Below are 19,303 nucleotides of genomic sequence, written 5' to 3'. Positions count from 1 at the left end.
ACCACATGGCATGGGGGGCCTTAATTCCCCGACCAGGGATTGAACCTGCGCCTCCTGCATTGGACGGCAGAGTCTTAACCACTGGACTGCCAGGGAAGTCCCTAGTGGATGGTTTTATTGTGCTTCCAATGGCACTAACTTCAAACACCAAAATACTTTAGTGCCACAGAATGACTGAATTCTCCCACTTGGGTTGGATATTCAGCTTGTTATAACAACTGCTACAGCACTGGCTCCAACCATGTTAGAACACCAGGCCACACTGGGCACACTGGGTGGATCCAGCCATGCCCCCAGTGCCACCCGCTTTCTCTATTTGAAACCTTAGTGCATTTGGAGGACCATCTTTTTTGCCTTCACTTAGTGAGCGTCCATCTGCATCACATCTCTATCAGGTGTGAATAAAAAGATGACAAGAGAAACTCAAGAGAAGTTCAAGAGTTCACTCACCTTCAGTTAATACAAGAGGCAAACACACTGGCTTTCCTTTCGCCTTCTTGAAGCCGGCGATATTTCTTAAGTTCTTTCTGCCACCTACACAAAAGTGGGTCTGTTTTTAAATTCTTACAGTTCCTGAATAAAGTTAAAATGTGAATGACGACAGACCAAGAAATTCTGAGCAGACCTGTGGAAAATGGTTTGGTAGAGATATAGTTAGCAAAAGAGGTTGCAGGGTGAGTGCTCCCAACTCAGAGAAGTGAACGGGGCAGTCCTCCACCCCCACGGCCTCTCTTTTCCCAGATTCACCCTTGACTCACTGAGAAGTGTTGGGCAAGCCATGAGTCAAGAAAGCTTTATGATAGGTGAGAGCATTTAGGACATTTTGTCGGATGAAGAAACAGACTCATGTTAAATGATACCCAGGAGGTCACACAGGCAATAAGTGGCAGTTAGGGTTGGAAACTAGGTCTGCTCATTCCAAGACACAAGGGGGGTAGGAAGCAGCAGCACAGTGGTCCTTCTCTGGAAGAAAGGGCTGGTGCTACCTGTTGGGATACCTCTCTGGCTTCTAAGGATGACACAGGACAATGGTCATAAAAACCCTTTGCAAAACAGAGCACTCCACACCAGTGTAAGGTACTGGTGTTATTTAAACCTATTTCCACAGAAGGCATCATCAGGAGACAAGGATGACTCATTGCCAGTGACCATTAAGCTGAGGAAAAGGGCCCAAAAAACACAGTGATCAGTTGCAAAATGCCAAAGCATAGCATGATGGAGTCTGTGCTTGTAGTTGGCTCTCAGGCCACTGTGAGTCAGTTCAGGTGCTTTTGATTGGTTGGTTAGAAACCAATTGTTATTTAAAAAAAAAAATGAGGAAAGAGAAAAGAAAATAAAGGGACTTCCCTAGTGGTGCAGTGGTTAAGAATCCACCTGCCAATGCAGGAGAAACGGGTTCAAGCCCTGGTCCGGGAGAGTGCCATATGCTGCAGAGCAACTAAGCCTGTGTGCCACAACTACTGAGCCTGCACTCTAGAGCCTGCGAGCCACAACTACTGCAGCCCGCGTGCCTAGAGCCTGTGCTCCATAACAAAGAGAAGCCACCGCAATGAGAAGCCTGAACACCGCAACAAAGAGTAGCCGCCGCAACTAGAGAAAGCCCGCGCACAGCAACGAGGACCCAACGCAGCTAATAAATAAATAAAGTGCAAATCTGACTCTACCCTTTAAAAAAAAAAAGAAAGAAAATAAATAACTATATCACCTTCATAGCAGCTGGTAGTCATGCAAAGATGCAGGCCATCAGTGAGTAGATGGGACTCGCCCAAGAGTGCAAAGAGCACACACAGGAAGTATTTGGCTTCCTTCCTGAACAGGTTGATCAAGTTCCTTGGTGTCTCTGAGCTTTCTGTTAATTGTTTTAGGGATGGGTGAGATAAAAGAATGTAAAATACCTGATAGGGTTTAGCATAGATTCAGGGCTCATGGGATTGATTGTATTTGTTTTGGTGAAAGTTCTTTGTAACCACAATTGTAGTTTGTTTTTACCCCTATATGGGATATATGCTTTACGAGAAAGATATCCCTCCAGTGAGGGAGGGATATATATTTTGCAATATATATATTTTTCTATATTCATAAGCCATCAAAGAGAGTTGCTTTCTTCGTCATAATTGAGATTGTGGGGTATTTTCAGATTGTCATCCAAAAATAATCTGAAATTGAATCTACAACCAAATTAAACTGTTATGATAAAAGGTGAGGAACACAGGCCTGAGGACAGCCTGAGGGCAAGGCTTCATCCAGCTGCTGGAGGGCACCTTGAACTGGCCTTAACCACTTGCTGCCCGTAAAGGGTCTTAATAGGCTGATACAGAGCTGTTGAGGAACCTTGATATGAAATGAGCACGGAATACCTGTTTCCATGGGAGTAGTAGATTTTACAAAAGAAGAACACCAGCATTAGCTTCAGCTTTAAGACCTTAAATGTGGTTCTAGGTTTACACACGTTGGAGTTTTCTTATCTCCATTATGATTGTTACGCATCAGTCTCTCTTTCCCTCTCAGGACCACCGCACAGTCTCAAGTACAGTGAAGTCAGAAAAACCTCCCTGGTTCTGCAGTGGAAGCCTCCAATCCACTCAGGACGGACTCCGGTCACTGGCTACTTTATGGACATGAAGGAGGCCAGTGCCAAAGAGGACCAGTGGCGAGGACTCAATGAGGCGGCTCTGAAAAACACATACCTGAGGGTAAGAGGATGCTCACAGTTTGAGAAAATCTTTTTTTTTTTAAAGAAAAAATTGGTTCTTCTAACGAAGTTAACTTTAAAGTCAGTGAGATAAAGCAGAACATCTCATCATTGGTCTGTGTCATGTGTTGGGATCCTGGTAGGATTCCATTTGGCAGTCGGTGAGGTTTTGGGGATGTTTCTGATACTTAAAACAATTTGCTTGTAATTTGACCCAAATCCCTTTGCCTGGCTTTAGGAAAGATCCCTCCTCCCTCTTCTGTCCCTCCTCGCCTCCACTTACCCACCTCACATTTTTGTTACTCACAGTCTTAAGATGTTACCATCTCCAAAAGGTGACTTTCTCATTCCTACCTCGAATTTTTTTGCTGGTGGTTTTTGATTTGAGGGTGTTATTTTCATAGAGTTCATGCCTGTAAGCCTTTAACTGCTGATCCTTTTGAGTCGTGGTCGGCCTTACCTCCCCTGCCCCCTCACCCCTGTGCTCACGTGAGCTCTCAGGGACCAGAGGAATGAGTTGCCTCAACTCTTGACCTTGTTCTCACCCTTCTCCATGTCACTGCCTTCCAGGTTCCTCTAGAGTGTTCCAACTGAACCAGTTTCTAACTCTATCTGCCAGAGACTGTTCTGCTCTAGCCACTGACTCTCTCACTAGTACCAAATAGAAATCTCAAAAGAATGTTTCCCCCTATTGTCAGCAGTGGCATCTGGAGACCCTGATGCCACAAGGCCTCAGAAACTGTGGGGAATATGACTCCAGTTCTTGTTACGTACAATGAAGTGTGACTGTATGACCACAGTCAAACAGGAAGCTTCACAGTGCATTCAGTGTGCAGTCTTATCTGTTGGCAGAATATGCCACCACCCAGGGCGTGGGCCTTGGAGGATTTTCAGAGTATACCTGGTTTAAGAGATTTCTCTTGTCAACCTGCCACTAAAGTCCATACCATTTGGCAGCCACTCTCTGGGGTTAGGGCAGCCACTCTCTGGGGTCCCTATAAAAAGATGTAAATGTACCCTCCAGGAGAGATGACCCTTAAACCATTATATCCAACATGCCATTAACTCAGCTTCCCATGTGCCAGTAAGCTCTCCAGCCCCTTACAATACCATGAGGAGATAAGGAAGGTCACATTTCGTGGGGAAGAGAAAAGGTCAAGGAAGGTCTGGAGCCTAGGGTGCTGTTTGGCTGTCCAGAGAAGTCAGGAGGCCTCTAGATACAAAGACATCCCCAAGGGCTAGTGTAAAACAAAGGTCGGACACATCCTAGATGATGGTGGTGTGTGCTTATGGCCAGCATGACTTCCAAATCCTCCATCTGCCATAGCACAGGATCCCAGGAGCCCGACTCACGGGAAACCAAGTGAGAGTGAGAAGACAAGCAAAGGGGACCAAGAGCCCAGGAAAAATGAGTAGGAAGAGAAAATAATGGAGTTTAAACACATCAAAGAATGGTTAATGTCACTCATTTTTTTAAAAAAGAAGAAGAAAGGGAAATTTAGGGGAAAGAGAGAGACTGAGGTTGAGTGCCCCTCACAAACCAGGAGACGAACTTTCTGTAAGGAAATGACCTTAGAGTTTGGCCACAATTTTTAAAGCAAAAATAGAATTACTGATTTTTCTGATTATAAAACAGATGCATGCTTATGATGACAAATTCAAGCAGTAAAGGCATAAAGAAGAAAAGTAGAGATGTCCTATAGTCCCCATACCCATTTTGATGTGGAGTCACTTTTCCAGATGTTTCATATTCAGAAAAGTTTCAGCCCTGAAATGGAGGAAAAGTGTGCATGTTAAAAAGTTTAATCTGTCAAATTTAAGTGAGGAAAGGACATATAGCTCCAGGAACAGGAGATTTTAGCACCGTGGCACTGCAACATAATGGCCTAACCGGTTTCTGCCAGAAGCACCCCCATTCACATTAGCACTGAGTGTCTAGGGGTTCCTAGAGAGTGAAAGATGCGTTACTATCCACCAAAAGGTTTAACCAACAGAGCTCATGCTTCCTTCTTGATTGGTAATTACAATCTGCTGAGACAATGTGGTGAGAGGGACTGAATAATTGGAAGGGGTGGGGGATATAGATTATGCATCTCTAGTGCTTTAAGCCAGCAGTCATTGCCCCTGCGGTGAAGGAAGAGTGGAGGGGTGTGCCTGTCACCTCAGTGACTAGACACTAGGAAGTGGATTCGCTTCCTGTGCCGTGTTGGCAGAAATCTGACTCACAGCCACATATTACCTAAGTGGCAGGTGCAGATGTGGCAGGTACCTGGCAACTGGTCTGTTTTTATCACGACAAGGAAATGTTTCTGTTCCTTTCTGTAGATCCACAGTTGCCTGGCATTATTTCTAAGTGTAGAATTTAAATACATCAAACTCTTATGCATTTAGCCTGTGCCTAAATTCATTTACGGATTAAAATTCATTTCAAAAATCCATTAGCTCCAGTGAAAGCTATCACTATATAGGTAGTGACATTCTGTTACCATAAACACAATACAATTAAATAATTAGATTAAAAACCCAACAATTTAATACATAGCTCATCTAAATACATGGTCACAAACACTTCGCTTAGTTGAATAAGTATATTCTAGCTTTGTTTGATTTAAATCCCATTTTGGCTGTTAATCTCCATCACAACACTATGGGAAAAAATTGTGCCCTTTGTGTGTAATAAACTCCTTCTTAAAATACATATAGCTTTTAAAAGTCACATGTTCTAAAAAGGAAAAGATAATTTTTGTAAAATATTGACAGTATTTGTAATACTAATGAGACTGTGCTGAACCCAAAGAAAGTCACAAAAAATTATGAAGTGGGACTGTTGTATAAAAACATATTATATATGTTTTTTACTTCTCTTATGCTCTTGTAACCCTAGCTTGGTGGCACACATATAATATAGGTCCTCAGAAAACATCTTGACGATTGAAAATGTGAGGATTTGGAATTTGAATATATTTGACTATTCACAAATTACTAAAATTCACAATCATGTTAATTGCTTGTCTGTTTATTTATTAAGATTTTATCGTTTTAAAAAATTTATTTATGTATTTATTTTTGGTTGCGTTGGGTCTTCATTGGTGCGCGTGGGCTTTCTCTAGTTGCAGCGAGCGGGGGCTACTCTTCATTGCAGTGCGCAGGCTTCTCATTGTGGTGGCTTCTCTTGTTGCAGAGCATGGGCTCTAGGCGCATGGGCTTCAGTAGTTGTGGCATGCAGGCTCAGTAGTTGTGGCTTGTGGGCTCCAGAGTGCAGGCTCAGTAGTTGTGGAGCACGGGCTCAGTTGCTCCATGGCATGTGGGATCCTCCCGGACCAGGGCTCAAACTCGCGTCCCCTGCATTGGCAGGCGGATTCCCAACCACTGTGCCACCGGGGAAGTCCCTGCTTGTCTGTTTAGTGAGAAATAGCTGTATTATATTTATAGGGACAATTTTTGTTTGTTTTTGTTTTAGTGCTTTAACATGCTTTTAAATGGAAAGTGATCCATGATCTGTGATCTGTGCTTGTAATTCCCCTCTCTTGTCAGAAATTTTATCTGAAATTATTCATGGAATGTCTCAAAAGGATCAGGAAAAAAAGGGCAGCATATAAGCTCTCCTGAGCACTTTGTAATTTGTCTTTTGACCAAAGAATAAGGTGGCTGATTCCTTTAAAGCATACCTGTATTAATCTTCTGTTTCTGACACTGGTGGCCATTAAATTATCTAAAAAAGAAACAGCATCTGAGTTTCAAGGGATCTTGGAAATCTCTACTTACACATGGTCCAGAGAGAAGAAAGTCTTAGCTGAAGCCACACACAGTCTTTGACAGAATGAAGTTCAGAACCCAAGTCCTGTGCCCTTTGTGCTGTATAATTGAATTGCCACCACAGAGGAAGGGCCCTTCTGTTCAAATGACACAAAGCACCCATCACTTCTATACCTGCTTCTTCCAGGTGCAAGGCCTCAAAGAGGGTGTCAGCTATGTGTTCCGAGTCCGAGCCGTAAACCAGGCAGGTGTCGGGAAGCCGTCTGACCTTGCTGGGCCTGTTGTGGCAGAAACCCGTCCAGGTAGGCTTTTACTTTTTCGTTAATCTCATCTGTGTAAGATACCAAAGAAACATTCAACCTTACTTCTATGCTTTTCCTCATTTTCAAAATCATCACTGTATGCTAGCCGAATGATTGGTAAGAATGAGCGTAGGACATGACAATCATTTACCCCATCACAGGACCTTAGGGCAGGGGCGAGCCACGTTTGTAGTGGTCCAGGGCTACTCTGGTTCATACTTAAAAACAGGGAAGTTCTTGATCAAATTATGCTTCCTGGACCAACTGTTTAAAGCATACATTCCTGGGACGTTATTCCTATTATACTATGGCCATTAATTCCCACAAGAATATTTTCCCATCACAGAGGAAGCTGGAACAGCCCAGGTAGCAAGCATGATCCTTAAACAAAAGTAGGATTTATATAATTGTAGCTACTAAGTTAAACCAGAGGACAGAAAACTTTTTCCGTGAAGGGCCAGATAGTAAATATTTTCAACTCTTTGGTTATATGGTCCCTGTAACAATCCCCAGCTCTGCTGTGGCACAAAAGCAACCACAGACAATACATAAATTAGTGAGCATGGCTGTGTGCCAATAAAACTTTATTGTGCTTGATATATGCATTATGTAATATGATACATTACATGCATTATGAAATTTGAATTACAACTAGTTTTCAGGTCTTGAAATATTAATCTTCTTTTTATTTATTTTTAATTAATTTATTTATTTTTGCGGTACATGGGCCTCTCACTGCTGTGGCCTCTCCCGCTGCGGAGCACAGGCTCTGGACGCACAGGCTCAGCGGCCACGGCTCACGGGCCCAGCCGCTCCACGGCATGTGGGATCTTCCCGGACCGGGGCACGAACCCATGTCCCCTGCATCGGCAGGCGGACTCTCAACCACTGCGCCACCAGGGAAGCCCTCTTCTTTTTATTTTTAAAAGCTGTTTAAAAACGTAAAAACCATTCTTAGCTTGCAGGCCGTATGAAAAGAGGCAATGGGCCAGATTTAGCCCACAAGCCATAGTTTGTTGACCCCTGGATTAAACTAACAGCGGTCCTAGTTGAATGATCTGTAGAGTTGAGGCAGCCTCACTTCCCAGTTTCAAGATGCCATGATTGTACTAGGAAAGACAGTCTTTCCCTTTGTTATGTGAACAAAGTTTATAGTGTTCACTGTGCAAGTAGTTTCAGATCATTATATAATACTTATTTTGTCATTTAATCTCCTTTTCAAAGTTATAAATTTCAGCTCATTAAAGTTACATGAAAGAAATCACTGGAAATGAAAGAGGATAAAAAAAAGTATTAACCAGTTATTTTAAGTTTATATTCATTCTAGTCCAAGCACTCTCACTTTAATCCATTCCTATTTTCAGACTGAAATAAAGAGCAGATATATAATGTAATATTTGTTTTTAGGATGAGAAAAGAATGTAAACATAGAAAACTCTGCTCTCACTTCATGCTGCTTGAAAAGAATATCTAATGTATCCTTTGAGGAAGTACCTGCCCCTTTCATCCTATTACTTCATAAACTGCTTTCATCTACTCCTGTAACTACCCTCTAGCACCGGGTACGACAGAAGTGACCTTCTTGTACCAAAGTGTGGTAGGTGTGTCTGGATAGAGTGCCATACCTCATATAAGTACTCTTTGCAAAACTTCATGAGAAAATAGAAAAATGCTAGGAGCCCAAATGCCAGGTAAAAGGTGACACATGAAGACATGAGGACACACATTCCTATAGAAATCAGACCCTTCAGGTGCCAACTGTGCAGATATATAGGGTGCCAATAGACATGCAGAAGAGCCCAACTGTGAGCCTGCCCTTGTAAGAACATTTAGATTATTACACAAATAAACTATCTAGTCATTGATAGGTTAAAAGCACCCTTTAAGCAGTGGAACCCAAATCTGATTGACTAAAGAAAGCTTAAATTGATTTCCTGTTTTCTCATCAATAACCCTTGGAATGGCAGGTGGCCAGTCAGGATGTTAGTGGAAACTTTACCATCAGAAAGGAGTCTGCTGGTGAGCTCCTGGGGGAGAGTTTTGTTTCACTCGTTTGGAACAAGGCGCCCAAAGTCATTCTGTGGCCATTCCATTCCCAGAATATAACTACTAACAGCAGCTGCAGACTGAACAGCAGCAGACTAACCCGCTCAGGAACCACTGGCTCAAGCCTGGGAAAAAATCCTGGGAGGCACAGAGTCAAGATGCTTGACTTGAAGCATCGCCACGAAGGAACCCAAACCCAGGACACTGAGGCTGGTTCCATATGCAACAGACATATTTATTCCTGCACTATGTGTTTCCTGAACACCTGCTTCATGCCAGGTGCTGTGTGGGCACCACAAGTAGAGTAATGTGACATTGTCACCGCCCACTGGGCTTATGAGCTAGTGGAAAAACAGTTTACAGCACGGCATGATGAGAGCTTAGAGGTTCACAAAATATTTCCCATAGATGAATAGGCTATAAACAGGTGTTAAGGCTTCAAAAATCCCTGTAAAAACTTGTATGTAGCCTAAGGTTGTCTGTATTTATTAACTTTATTAAATACCAATATATTACTTTTAACCATGTATTTATTTTATGCTAAAATGTTTGGGGCTGGGGTTGGGGGTGGGATGGGATCTGTTATCAGTTTCAAGGTTTGGAACGTGAAACTTGGGATTGCTATTTCAGAAGAACAACTCCTTTTGGAACACATTACTAAAATTTCAGATAGAGAATAAAGCTTATCATGTAACAGCAAACCTCAAATACACCTAACAAGATACCTCAAGTGCAATTTGAATTCCAGTTAAAAGTTAACCTAATCCACTGGGGTTGGTAGCGTGAATGGTCTCCCTTTGAAGTTGACGAAAATGCCAGCAGATACAGCTCAGCCACTACTGCAAAGTCTGATGGTGCTGGTAATGAGGATCAAAATGGACTAAGTGTGCTGTGCCTTACCAAGAAATCTAGTAGCTAAGCAAGCCTGTAAAAAGAATAAGCTGGAAAATACTTAGAGTAGGTTTGTTGGTACCTGAGAGGCACTTCTAGTCTTGATATTTGATATTTTTCAAACAGTATCTATGTTGATTGTATCAGGTCTGGGCTGTAGGTGGAGACAAAGTGAACCAGATCAGACGGGAGGCAAGAGAGAGACCTGCCAAGGTGTGGCAGGTGATCTGGAGGGCAACGAATAACTGGCAGAACAGGCTGCAGGTGTTCTTACCAGAGACCCAGCGGCAGGCAGGAGAACTGAGGTGAGGGGCAGGAGAACCCAGACCCAGGCAGCGTCCCGGGCAGGAACTGAGTTATTGGAAGTTAGGACTTCTCACCAAGAGCAAGGCAGGTGAGAAGAACGGAGCTCCAGAAGGAATAATGAGCTGGGATTGAGTTGACAACCTACTAACCAATCCCAGTTTCTGAAAATTGATAGGTTATAGAACCTGGTAGGGCTGAGAAGGCTCAGTGGCCTTGAGGTGGAGCTTTGAAGGCTTCTGAAGCAGGAAGCCAGGCTGACTATTAAAGATTAGCTCAACTGGCTAATTTAGAAAACTTCACTTATATTTGCTCACTATCTGCTCTCTTTCACCCATTAGCAAAGTAGTTTTCAACCTTGACAGTACATTGCATTAGAGTCATGCCAGGAACTTTTTGAAAATTCTGACTCCATTCTAGACTACTCCAGACCAATTAAATCAGAGTCTCCAGGACTGAGCCTGGGCATAGGTTCATTTTTGTTTGTTTGTTTAACTCCTTGGGTAATTCAATTATGAAATTCAAGGTTTGTAAACTGTGCATTAGATTGTGGGCTCCTTCAAAATAGGAACTTTGTCTTCTCTCTATATGTCGATAGCCTAGTACCTGGTTTATAGATGAAAAAAATAATGAATGGCTACCATGTTTTGGCGAGAGAGTGTGACTCTGTTTTGCAGCCACAGCGTGGAAACCTAACCCTAGTGTCTCATAATGAACGCCCTGGTTATGAAGGGTGAGTTGGGAGAGGTCCAGTGGAGGCCCTGATGTAGCACCAGGACCGCTGGTGGGTCAGCCAGCGGTCCTGTCTTCCACATAGGGGACCTCAGCGTTACATGCAGCCAATTACATTTGTTCATTTCTGTCTGCTTCTGTTCTGTCCCACTCTCCAGTTTTTTTAAACACCACACACACACACACACACACACACACACACACACACACTCGCGCACACCATGGAGAAGGACAAAGAATAAAGCTTATAAAAGTGTCCTATTAATGCAGATATAAAAGACTAATTATATGAGAAAATTCTCACATAAGATTATGAAATGTGTGAGAAGATGAATTCCCACTTTTAAATTTTATCTCTTTTTAAAATCATTATTTGCTGGAGTTTTATTATTATGGGCTGGAGTTTATTTCCCAAAAGTTCATTTTAGCCCTGGGCCGTACTTTAACCCATTCACTTACTGGGGGTAGTGGCAAGCCTGGAGGGACTATTAAAATGCCATTCCACGCAATCCAGTATTCCTCTATGTCCTCATTAAGGATTTGTTTAGGGTTGGGGCAGCTGACTAGAGACAACTCTTCTTAATTCCTTTTCAGACCAGAATTATCTCCTTCATTTTCTATAGCCAAATCTCCTCTGCTCTTAACTGAATTCTTCATATTCTTGAAAAGATTCAAAGGTTGTTTTTGAGAAAAATCTAAGTCCTGACAAACTTTGGTCCACTTTCCCAGCTCAACTCTGCGGGAAAGTGAGATGGCCTTTCATCTAGATGAGAATATCCATAGGGATTCCATTACTTTGACAGCAGAACATCAAACTTGCTGCCTGCCTGTTAAATATCGGAACCATTCTGCTCATGTTTTAGTCAAATTTAGTGAATGTGTCTCTTTAGACATTTATGAGTTCAACCATGGATTGACAGCAGCTCAGTGCTTGGCAGAAACTCAGGCCATGGGACATTCTAAAAAGAAAATTTGAGGGTGTTGTAGCTGCACCTCTTTCACTCTGACTCTGCACCAGGTTAATCTCCACAGGTGTAGTTGTGGACTAGCCTGGGGCCTCTTAGAAATGCTGCCGTTACATTGCTCTTGGTGTTCCTAGAGCACTTATAAAAAGAATCATCCATTTCAATGTCATGTATCGTTTGTAAAATCTCACTAGAATTTTTTGCCCATGATGTATCCAGGATCCCTTCATTTAAGGAACGCCACTATTAATTCCTCTTAGATTTTAATATGTGGAAAAAAATGTCCTTTCCAGATTAACATAATTACCTTCTTTATTACACAGAGAGGAATCTATGAATCTATGTATTTTCCAAAAATGACTTCCTCTATATATAAACCCAGAATGCAGGAAGAGTCTACCTTTTTTCCAAGGCAACTTCAATTCCATTTCCCATTATAGGTATTATTATAAAATACTTGGTCTACTAAGTCACTCTCTAAAAACACTTTTATTCAAAGAACTATGTTAACCAATTAATTAAAGCTGAACAGTAACAGAAGGCTTTGAATTTCAAAAGCCATGTTGAAAGAGTATGAGAGCATTAGCATTGTAATTCATGTGACAAATAGGGAACAAGCTGTAACTTGTTGCCATAATCATTTTAAGACAATAACCTTGTTTTATATTTATACAGTTGAAACTGTGTTCTTTCTTTGTAATAGTAAGTTATTTTGACTAAACATTATTTTCTAAAGAGAATTTTTGTGGAGTGTAAGAAATATGCCTAGAAAACTAGTATTTCAATTATTTTCAGTAAATTTTACTTTTCAAAATCTTGTGATTATGATCACTTTCAGAGTGACACTTTCAGCCAGTTGACAGCATCACTGTTTCTCAGGAAAGAGATCAAGCTTTAACTTCTGAGCATAAGTAGGAAACCCACTGCGACTAGAATGTTTTCTTTGTTGGTTTTTTTTTTTATCTTGTCTGTTTATCAAAATATTGGTGTTATGCTTAAGCTTTAATAAGACTAGTTCCAATAAAATAAACATTGCAATTCTAAACTGACATTTCTCATTTAAATCTGTTTTTTCAGTCCAGTACCTGGCATGTGTAAATATGTATGGAAAATATGAAAGACAAAAGCCCTGCCCTTGTAGAATGTAACCCTGTTCTTGATAAAATAAACAACCAGTGCAACTTTTTGAAAACTGAAAATTAATCAAATACTCATCTTAATGAGTATTTGATTTTTAAAACAGAAGTATGGAAGAGAGTTTTAATTTTTTTTCCCTTTATTTAAATAAATCAACAAATAGCACCCATCATAGCCACAATTATGTGAGCATAAACTGAGGAAATGTTCATGCCTCTCTTTTGTCCACTACAGGTATTGTCTACCATGTCCTGATTTGATATGATTAATCAAGAAAAGCTGCACAGATGAGCACACTCAGATACTAGTTGACTTTACATCTAATCCCTACTTTTTATTTTGCCCCTCCAGGCAATTACTTAATTTCAAATCACAAATTTTGATCTAAGACTTTCAAAAAATACCATGTTGTTTTCTAAAAGTATAAATTATTGAACCCAGCTACAAAGTAATGATGTAAAACTCATAGGTTAAAGTGGAAACACACATATTGCCTGGGACTTAAAGATAACATCTTTTGTTTCATTTCATACTGTCACAAAAGATCTCCAAGTACTTTACAAAAATTAATTGCCCAGAATAATTCAGTGAGGCAGCTCTATATCCTTCTCTTAATAGCTGAGGCAATTGAGACAACAACTAAGCAGGGTTTTTCTATTCTCTAAGTTGTATGGGTTTGGGACCAAATCTGGTCATTCAGAAACCTGAAAAAGGTATTGTTGTAAATACCCAGTAGTTCCATTTACCTGAGAATTTACTGCTAGAGCATCAATTATTTAAAATTTCATTCTTTGATGAAAATTCTCGTAAAATAGATTACATATTTCAGTACCTACCTTTCATACTTCTTGGATGCAATATACTTAATCTCATTTACCTTTTTCTGAATGACTCAGAGCCATAAGTATCCACCTTATTTATTGCCCAGTGTTACAATATAGTGACGTCTTACGGCGTGAGGAGCTGTTTGTCCCTCTACTAAATAATGTCTTTGTGCCTGCTTTTTAGTTTTCTGCTTCCTCTCCTGCTGTCATTTTCCTGATGATAGTAGCTTCTTACTTTCCTCTCTTTTTGGGGTTCAATCTACTGAGAGAAACTGACCAGCTAAGCTTGTTAGAATCATCTCAAGCTAAGTAGAGATTCCAAGTGACGGTCCGTGGAATTCACCAGTGAGTGTTCAAGAATGCTAGTGCATGGACTTTGTCACATCAGCACTGGCTCTTAGAGACTTGTTTTCATTACTTCTTGGTCTTGGGCAAGATTCCAAATGAGTGAAGTGTTACGGTACAAAGGTTATCCATGTAATTGAGAGAAAAGCCAAGCTAATTATATTGTTCACATGCTTTCCGTTTTATGACTCCTTTGTAGAAACGTCAAATCTTTCACTTTAATAAAAATCAAGACTCTTAAGCTAAGCAATATTTTTTCTGCTGTAAACTTAAGTCATACCTTCAACATAATAAACAGCAGGCATATGGATGATTCACTTCCTTTTTAAAGAGCTTACAAATAAACCAATGAATGATTAATATGAACAATCTGTCATGCCTCCAAAATAGATATTATGTAAATAGCAAGAAAGGTTTAGTCAACTTCATTACTTCTCCTTTCCTCTTTATAACAATACAGATATTCAGAAATTTTTCCATTTATACTCTCTGTGATTCAGTTATGCTGTGTATTATAATACCATCTAAACCTCAGCATTCTTAGGTGTCAGTCTTTTCTTAAGTAACTTGTTCGTTATTTGTTATACAACAATGTTATACATTAATCCTAATGTAAGGATTAGTCATGTGTTACGGGGAATAGAAATAAAACATGGTCTGTGACTTCCAATGGAGTAGACACAACCCTTAAAAGTAATACATGGGGGACATTTCACTTAGGAAAAATTAAATCTTTAATTGATCTTTATTTCTGTTTATCTATATAGCCAAATGTGAAAATAACCCTTTATTTTTTAAAAAGTAATTTTAAAAAATCTCCTAGAATTAGTCTTCTCTAAGTTTTCTATGTGTTAAAAATCACTTTTTGGAGGTTTATAGTTGAAGCACACACTACTATCAATAAGGACACAAATTAGACCAACTGCCAGGCTTAGGAACCAACATCCTAATGTCACCAATCACTCTTTAGGCACTCGTTTTGTTTTGCCCTTCGCCTGGGAGGAGTCTTGCAATTGTTTTTCCCCTGACAAGTTTTATTGAATGATGCAATCTAGAAGAGAAAATCTTTCATCACTTGGGAAGTATCTACTGAAAGATTTCTTTTTATACTTAAAAAAAAATAAAACTATACCTTTCTGAAATTAAATATATTTTTCCTAATGTATGGAAACAAACTAAGTGTAGACTGGTAATTGAATGAATGGCAATTTGAGAAGAGCATTTTACCTTTTAAATTGGATTTAGGCAGAGATGTGAACATTTTATATGCTATACACACTCTGAATTGCTATATTGAATGCAGATGTAATTTATTATAACCCTCAAAAAAAATCCCTCAAAACATTAACTTATTGTTTTCTTTTAAAATCCAAAAACTAATCTTGAAACATTTGAATCTCTTGAAATTCATTTCCATAAAGTTCAATAACAGTCATTTCTAGGTTTCTATTGTTCTAATCTAGAATGGCATCTTTAGATTAATTTATGATTACCTGATCAGCAGAATTTGTTTCCATGGAGTTTTTTTTTCATTCTTAAATGATTTACAAACTTTGAACATGTGAATATAGGCAGTTCTTACTACCTCTACTTTGTCCCCTTCAATTTCCCTTTGGTTTCTTTATCTCTTATCTATCCTTTCTTGATGACTAGTTAGATATGGGTAATATTGAAGCAAAAGTCATGAATTAGGCCCTGATAAGGACCATTCAACTTTCCTTTCTCCCAAGGCTGCCTTGTCCTTCTTATTATGGTCAACATACTCCAGTAACTGTCCCAAGGGTCACGTCAACCAATTTTCTTCAGCCCTGAACAAACAGTACTGTCCATGGTGTTAGCACTACCTAAGAAACGTGGTACATTCATTTAATTCTGTCACAACACAAAAGTTGGATTGTAGCAGGATTGTCAGTTGCAGCGAGCAGTTGGGGCTTTTTGCTTGCACAGGCTCAAGGCCCTGCTTTAAGGCTACAGTAAGGGATCCCAAGGTAAGGAATTCTTACGTGATTGACTTCTACCAGGAACTATCAGTGCCTTGTTTTTGATCTTCTAGGAACCAAAGAAGTTGTTGTAAATGTGGATGATGATGGAGTCATTTCCTTGAACTTCGAATGTGATCAGATGGCTCCAAATTCTGAGTTCACCTGGTCCAAAGATTATGTCCCCACAGAGGAGTCTCCAAGATTAGAGGTTGAAAGCAAAGGCAACAAGTACGCTCCGTTTCAATCCTAACTCCGGGTCTCCTTTTCATGAAAGGAGGATGAAGTACGCTTTCCATTTCAAATAAGAGAATGAAATCACAAATATTTTATAACTGGAAATGTAAAAAGTCATAACCAGTATAAACCTTAAAAAATAACAATCCTTATAGAATACTTTTCACATTAGTCCATTTAAAGTATTTTCTCATATGTATCTCACTGTCAACTGAAAAAAAAAAGCGCAATGTGAGAGTTATGACCTAAGTTTTATTTGGGGCAAAATGAGGACAATAGCCCAGGAGACAGCATCTCAGACAGCTCTGAGGAACTGCTCCGAAAAGGTAAGGAGGAAAGTCAGTATAGAAGTGATTTTGGTGAAGGGGGAAACGTGCAATCAAAGCACACATTTTGGCAGAAGCTTGCTGCTAGTCACAAGGAGCCGATGTCTCCATCAATGATTTTAGTGCTTTTCTAGATATGAGAAGATACAAGAAATTGGGCTCATAAAATCTTCTCCTGAAAAATACCTAACTATCTGAAGGCCTGTTCTGCCAGTTTTTCCAGAGCACAGAGTGCCTCATTCCTGATCTCCACCCTGAGCTCCTTTCAGGGTGTGTTGAAGGTCAGTGGCTGCAGTGGCTAATGACTTCATCCTTGTAGAAGCAGATGGCGAGCAGCAGTTTTTAGTTGGCATCGTTTATGATGTAAGAAAAGCTTTAATTGGCATAAAAGTGAACTTCAAAGATGATTCTCATTATTCTACAGAATTTTGAAATCTTAAGTAATGGTGAGGATGCTTATGGAGAGGGGTTAAGGAAGAACTTGCTGATTCAAGTTATGGTAAATTCAATGGATTGGGTATAATCTGTTCTGCTTTTTCACCACCACTTGTGAGTGACACAATACTGTACTGGAAAGAACTCTGTATGGGAAGCACAGGAGATGAGCTCTAGTCCCAGCTCTACCCGGAGCCGGCTGTATGACCTGGGGCAGCTTTTAATTACATGGACCTTGGATTTCTTTTTCTGTAAAATAGCAGAGAGTGAAGGAGATTAATTTTATGATCTGTTACTTCCTTTCAGCCTCAAGATTTCTTTTTATTTCACCTTACTTATCAAGCTTCATATCTTTATAGTGCCAACCAGATTGGATTATATTTAGTAAAGCAAAATATTCCTAAGTATTATTTCTATTACAAAAGCCCAATATAGCTCAAAAATAAAAGAAAGAAATAGTAAATTTGTTGGAAAACTGCAAGGAATTACTGAATATATTTAATAATTAAAAGACGTTCTGCTGTAACTATGCTGTAAGGTCCTTGAAGTGAAACATAATTTTGGTCAAAGGAAAGACAATCAAACTATAATTTTTTTTTCCTTGATTAACCTGTAAATGTTTGGGTGATCTTAGTCCCTGACCAGCAATGTGACTCACCAAAGTTAGAAAACAAAGAGAACTAGCCCACTGACCCATTCATTCATTCATTCCACAAGTATTTACTAGGCACATATTATATGCTAGACAAGGTATGGAGGCCGGAGGACACAACAGTGAACAAAACAGACCTCGTCCCAAAAGGCATTCAGTGGAGGTATATAGTTAATGAACTAGGCAATACTGATGCCGTGTGATAACCTCCAAGACAGGAAGTGCAGGGTTGACATAAGAGAGGCATCAGGAGGTTCTGCCCTGTGAAGAAGAAAAATTTCAGGCTGCCCAGCAAGGGCTGATCAGCTAAAAATATCTTTATTTGGGATGTGCATCGATACGCATCATAGCTTGGGGATGGGAGATTTGTACCAGCTCCCCCTCCCGTCACCATCAGCCCAAAGGAGGAGGTCAGGAAAGTCTTCCCAGAAGCAGCAAGAATGAGTGGGCTTTAGGTCAGCAAGGGGGACAGAACAAGTGTTCCACGTGAAGGGAGCGGACGTGCGAATGCCTAGAGACCGGCAGGGTGCAGGCCCTCAGACCCCACACGGCCTCTCTTCTTATAAAATTATTCTGTTCTGAAGGACGAAAATGACCTTCAAAGACCTCGGGATGGAAGACTTGGGCATCTACTCCTGCGATGTAACAGACACTGATGGAATAGCGTCAAGCTACTTGATAGATGAGGAAGGTAAGTGAAAAATCAGTTCATTCACGAGTCTGCTTTGATTTCTCAGTGATTCTCAAGGATCAAGTGACTTTTGTTTTAGTAGTTCAAGCTCTAATTGTTCTCTTTTTCTCCCTACAGAATTGAAACGTTTACTTGCTCTCAGCCAAGAACACAAGTTCCCAAGTAAGTGTCCACAATACATTCACAGAGTTTAGCCATCCCACTACACACTTCTGACAGGATCAAGAGAAGAGGCTCTTGAGAACATATAATGGAGCATAGCTGCAGATGCACTTTCCGAAGGGCTGCCTTTGTCTTTGTCATTGTTCTCCAGAGATACAAAGAACACTAACGTAGAAGATACATCCCATGCTCTGTTACATAGAGCACTATTGGGTTACATAGGTGTAACAGCTGACCAACTACATTCTTCACCTTTTGCCTACATATTTTGGAACTTTATACACACACGCGCACACACACATCTCCTGGATACGTTAATTTGTATGTCTTTTAGGCGGACTGATCTCTTCCTAAGCAATTTAATGTTAACATTTAATAGAAGAACCATACCTCTAAATAAAGACAGTACCTAACATTTTAAACTCCCGGAAAATAAGGTAAAGATGCCTTGATCAGAAAAAGAATCCCTATGAACTATCTGAAAACCCTTCAGTGAAGCACCTTCTACATAAAAGATTAAATTCCGGAGTTGACACCTAAGAGAAGAGAAAGAAGTCTGAAACGATACTCAGAAAGTTCCACTGGCCTGATAGGATCTCTTGCCCATTGGTACCCACTGGCCAAAGCAGTGAAGCATCCAGAAAGTTACACCTTAGAGTTTGAAAAAACAAAGAGTGATAGCATCACTCATTCTTTTAAATCAGGAATTTTTTTCATTCCTTAATCCCTAAAATATAACTTCTTCACTAATACAGGAGTTTCAGGAACCCAGGGAACTATACCCTGACCCCAAACTATAGGCAAAACGTTGTGTGTTTGTAGATGTGC

The 19,303-nt window shown here is 40.2% G+C and overlaps 1 protein-coding gene across 2 annotated transcripts in view; it reads left to right on the top strand.

Annotated features, from left to right (window-relative positions):
* The window catches only part of MYOM1 (myomesin 1), a 138,844-nt gene that overhangs the window by 94,824 nt on the left and 24,717 nt on the right, over positions 1 to 19,303 (top strand). For both annotated transcript variants that reach the window (XM_065889262.1, XM_065889261.1), the window contains 5 exons: positions 2,509 to 2,693; positions 6,636 to 6,750; positions 16,047 to 16,203; positions 18,207 to 18,313; positions 18,431 to 18,475. In XM_065889262.1, coding sequence (XP_065745334.1) covers positions 2,509 to 2,693; positions 6,636 to 6,750; positions 16,047 to 16,203; positions 18,207 to 18,313; positions 18,431 to 18,475 — 609 coding nt within the window. The remainder of the gene's footprint in view (positions 1 to 2,508; positions 2,694 to 6,635; positions 6,751 to 16,046; positions 16,204 to 18,206; positions 18,314 to 18,430; positions 18,476 to 19,303) is intronic.

This window comes from Phocoena phocoena, chromosome 13, assembly GCF_963924675.1.
Source record: "Phocoena phocoena chromosome 13, mPhoPho1.1, whole genome shotgun sequence".
Lineage (NCBI taxonomy): Eukaryota > Metazoa > Chordata > Mammalia > Artiodactyla > Phocoenidae > Phocoena > Phocoena phocoena.
This window is presented reverse-complemented; position numbering and strand designations above follow the sequence as displayed.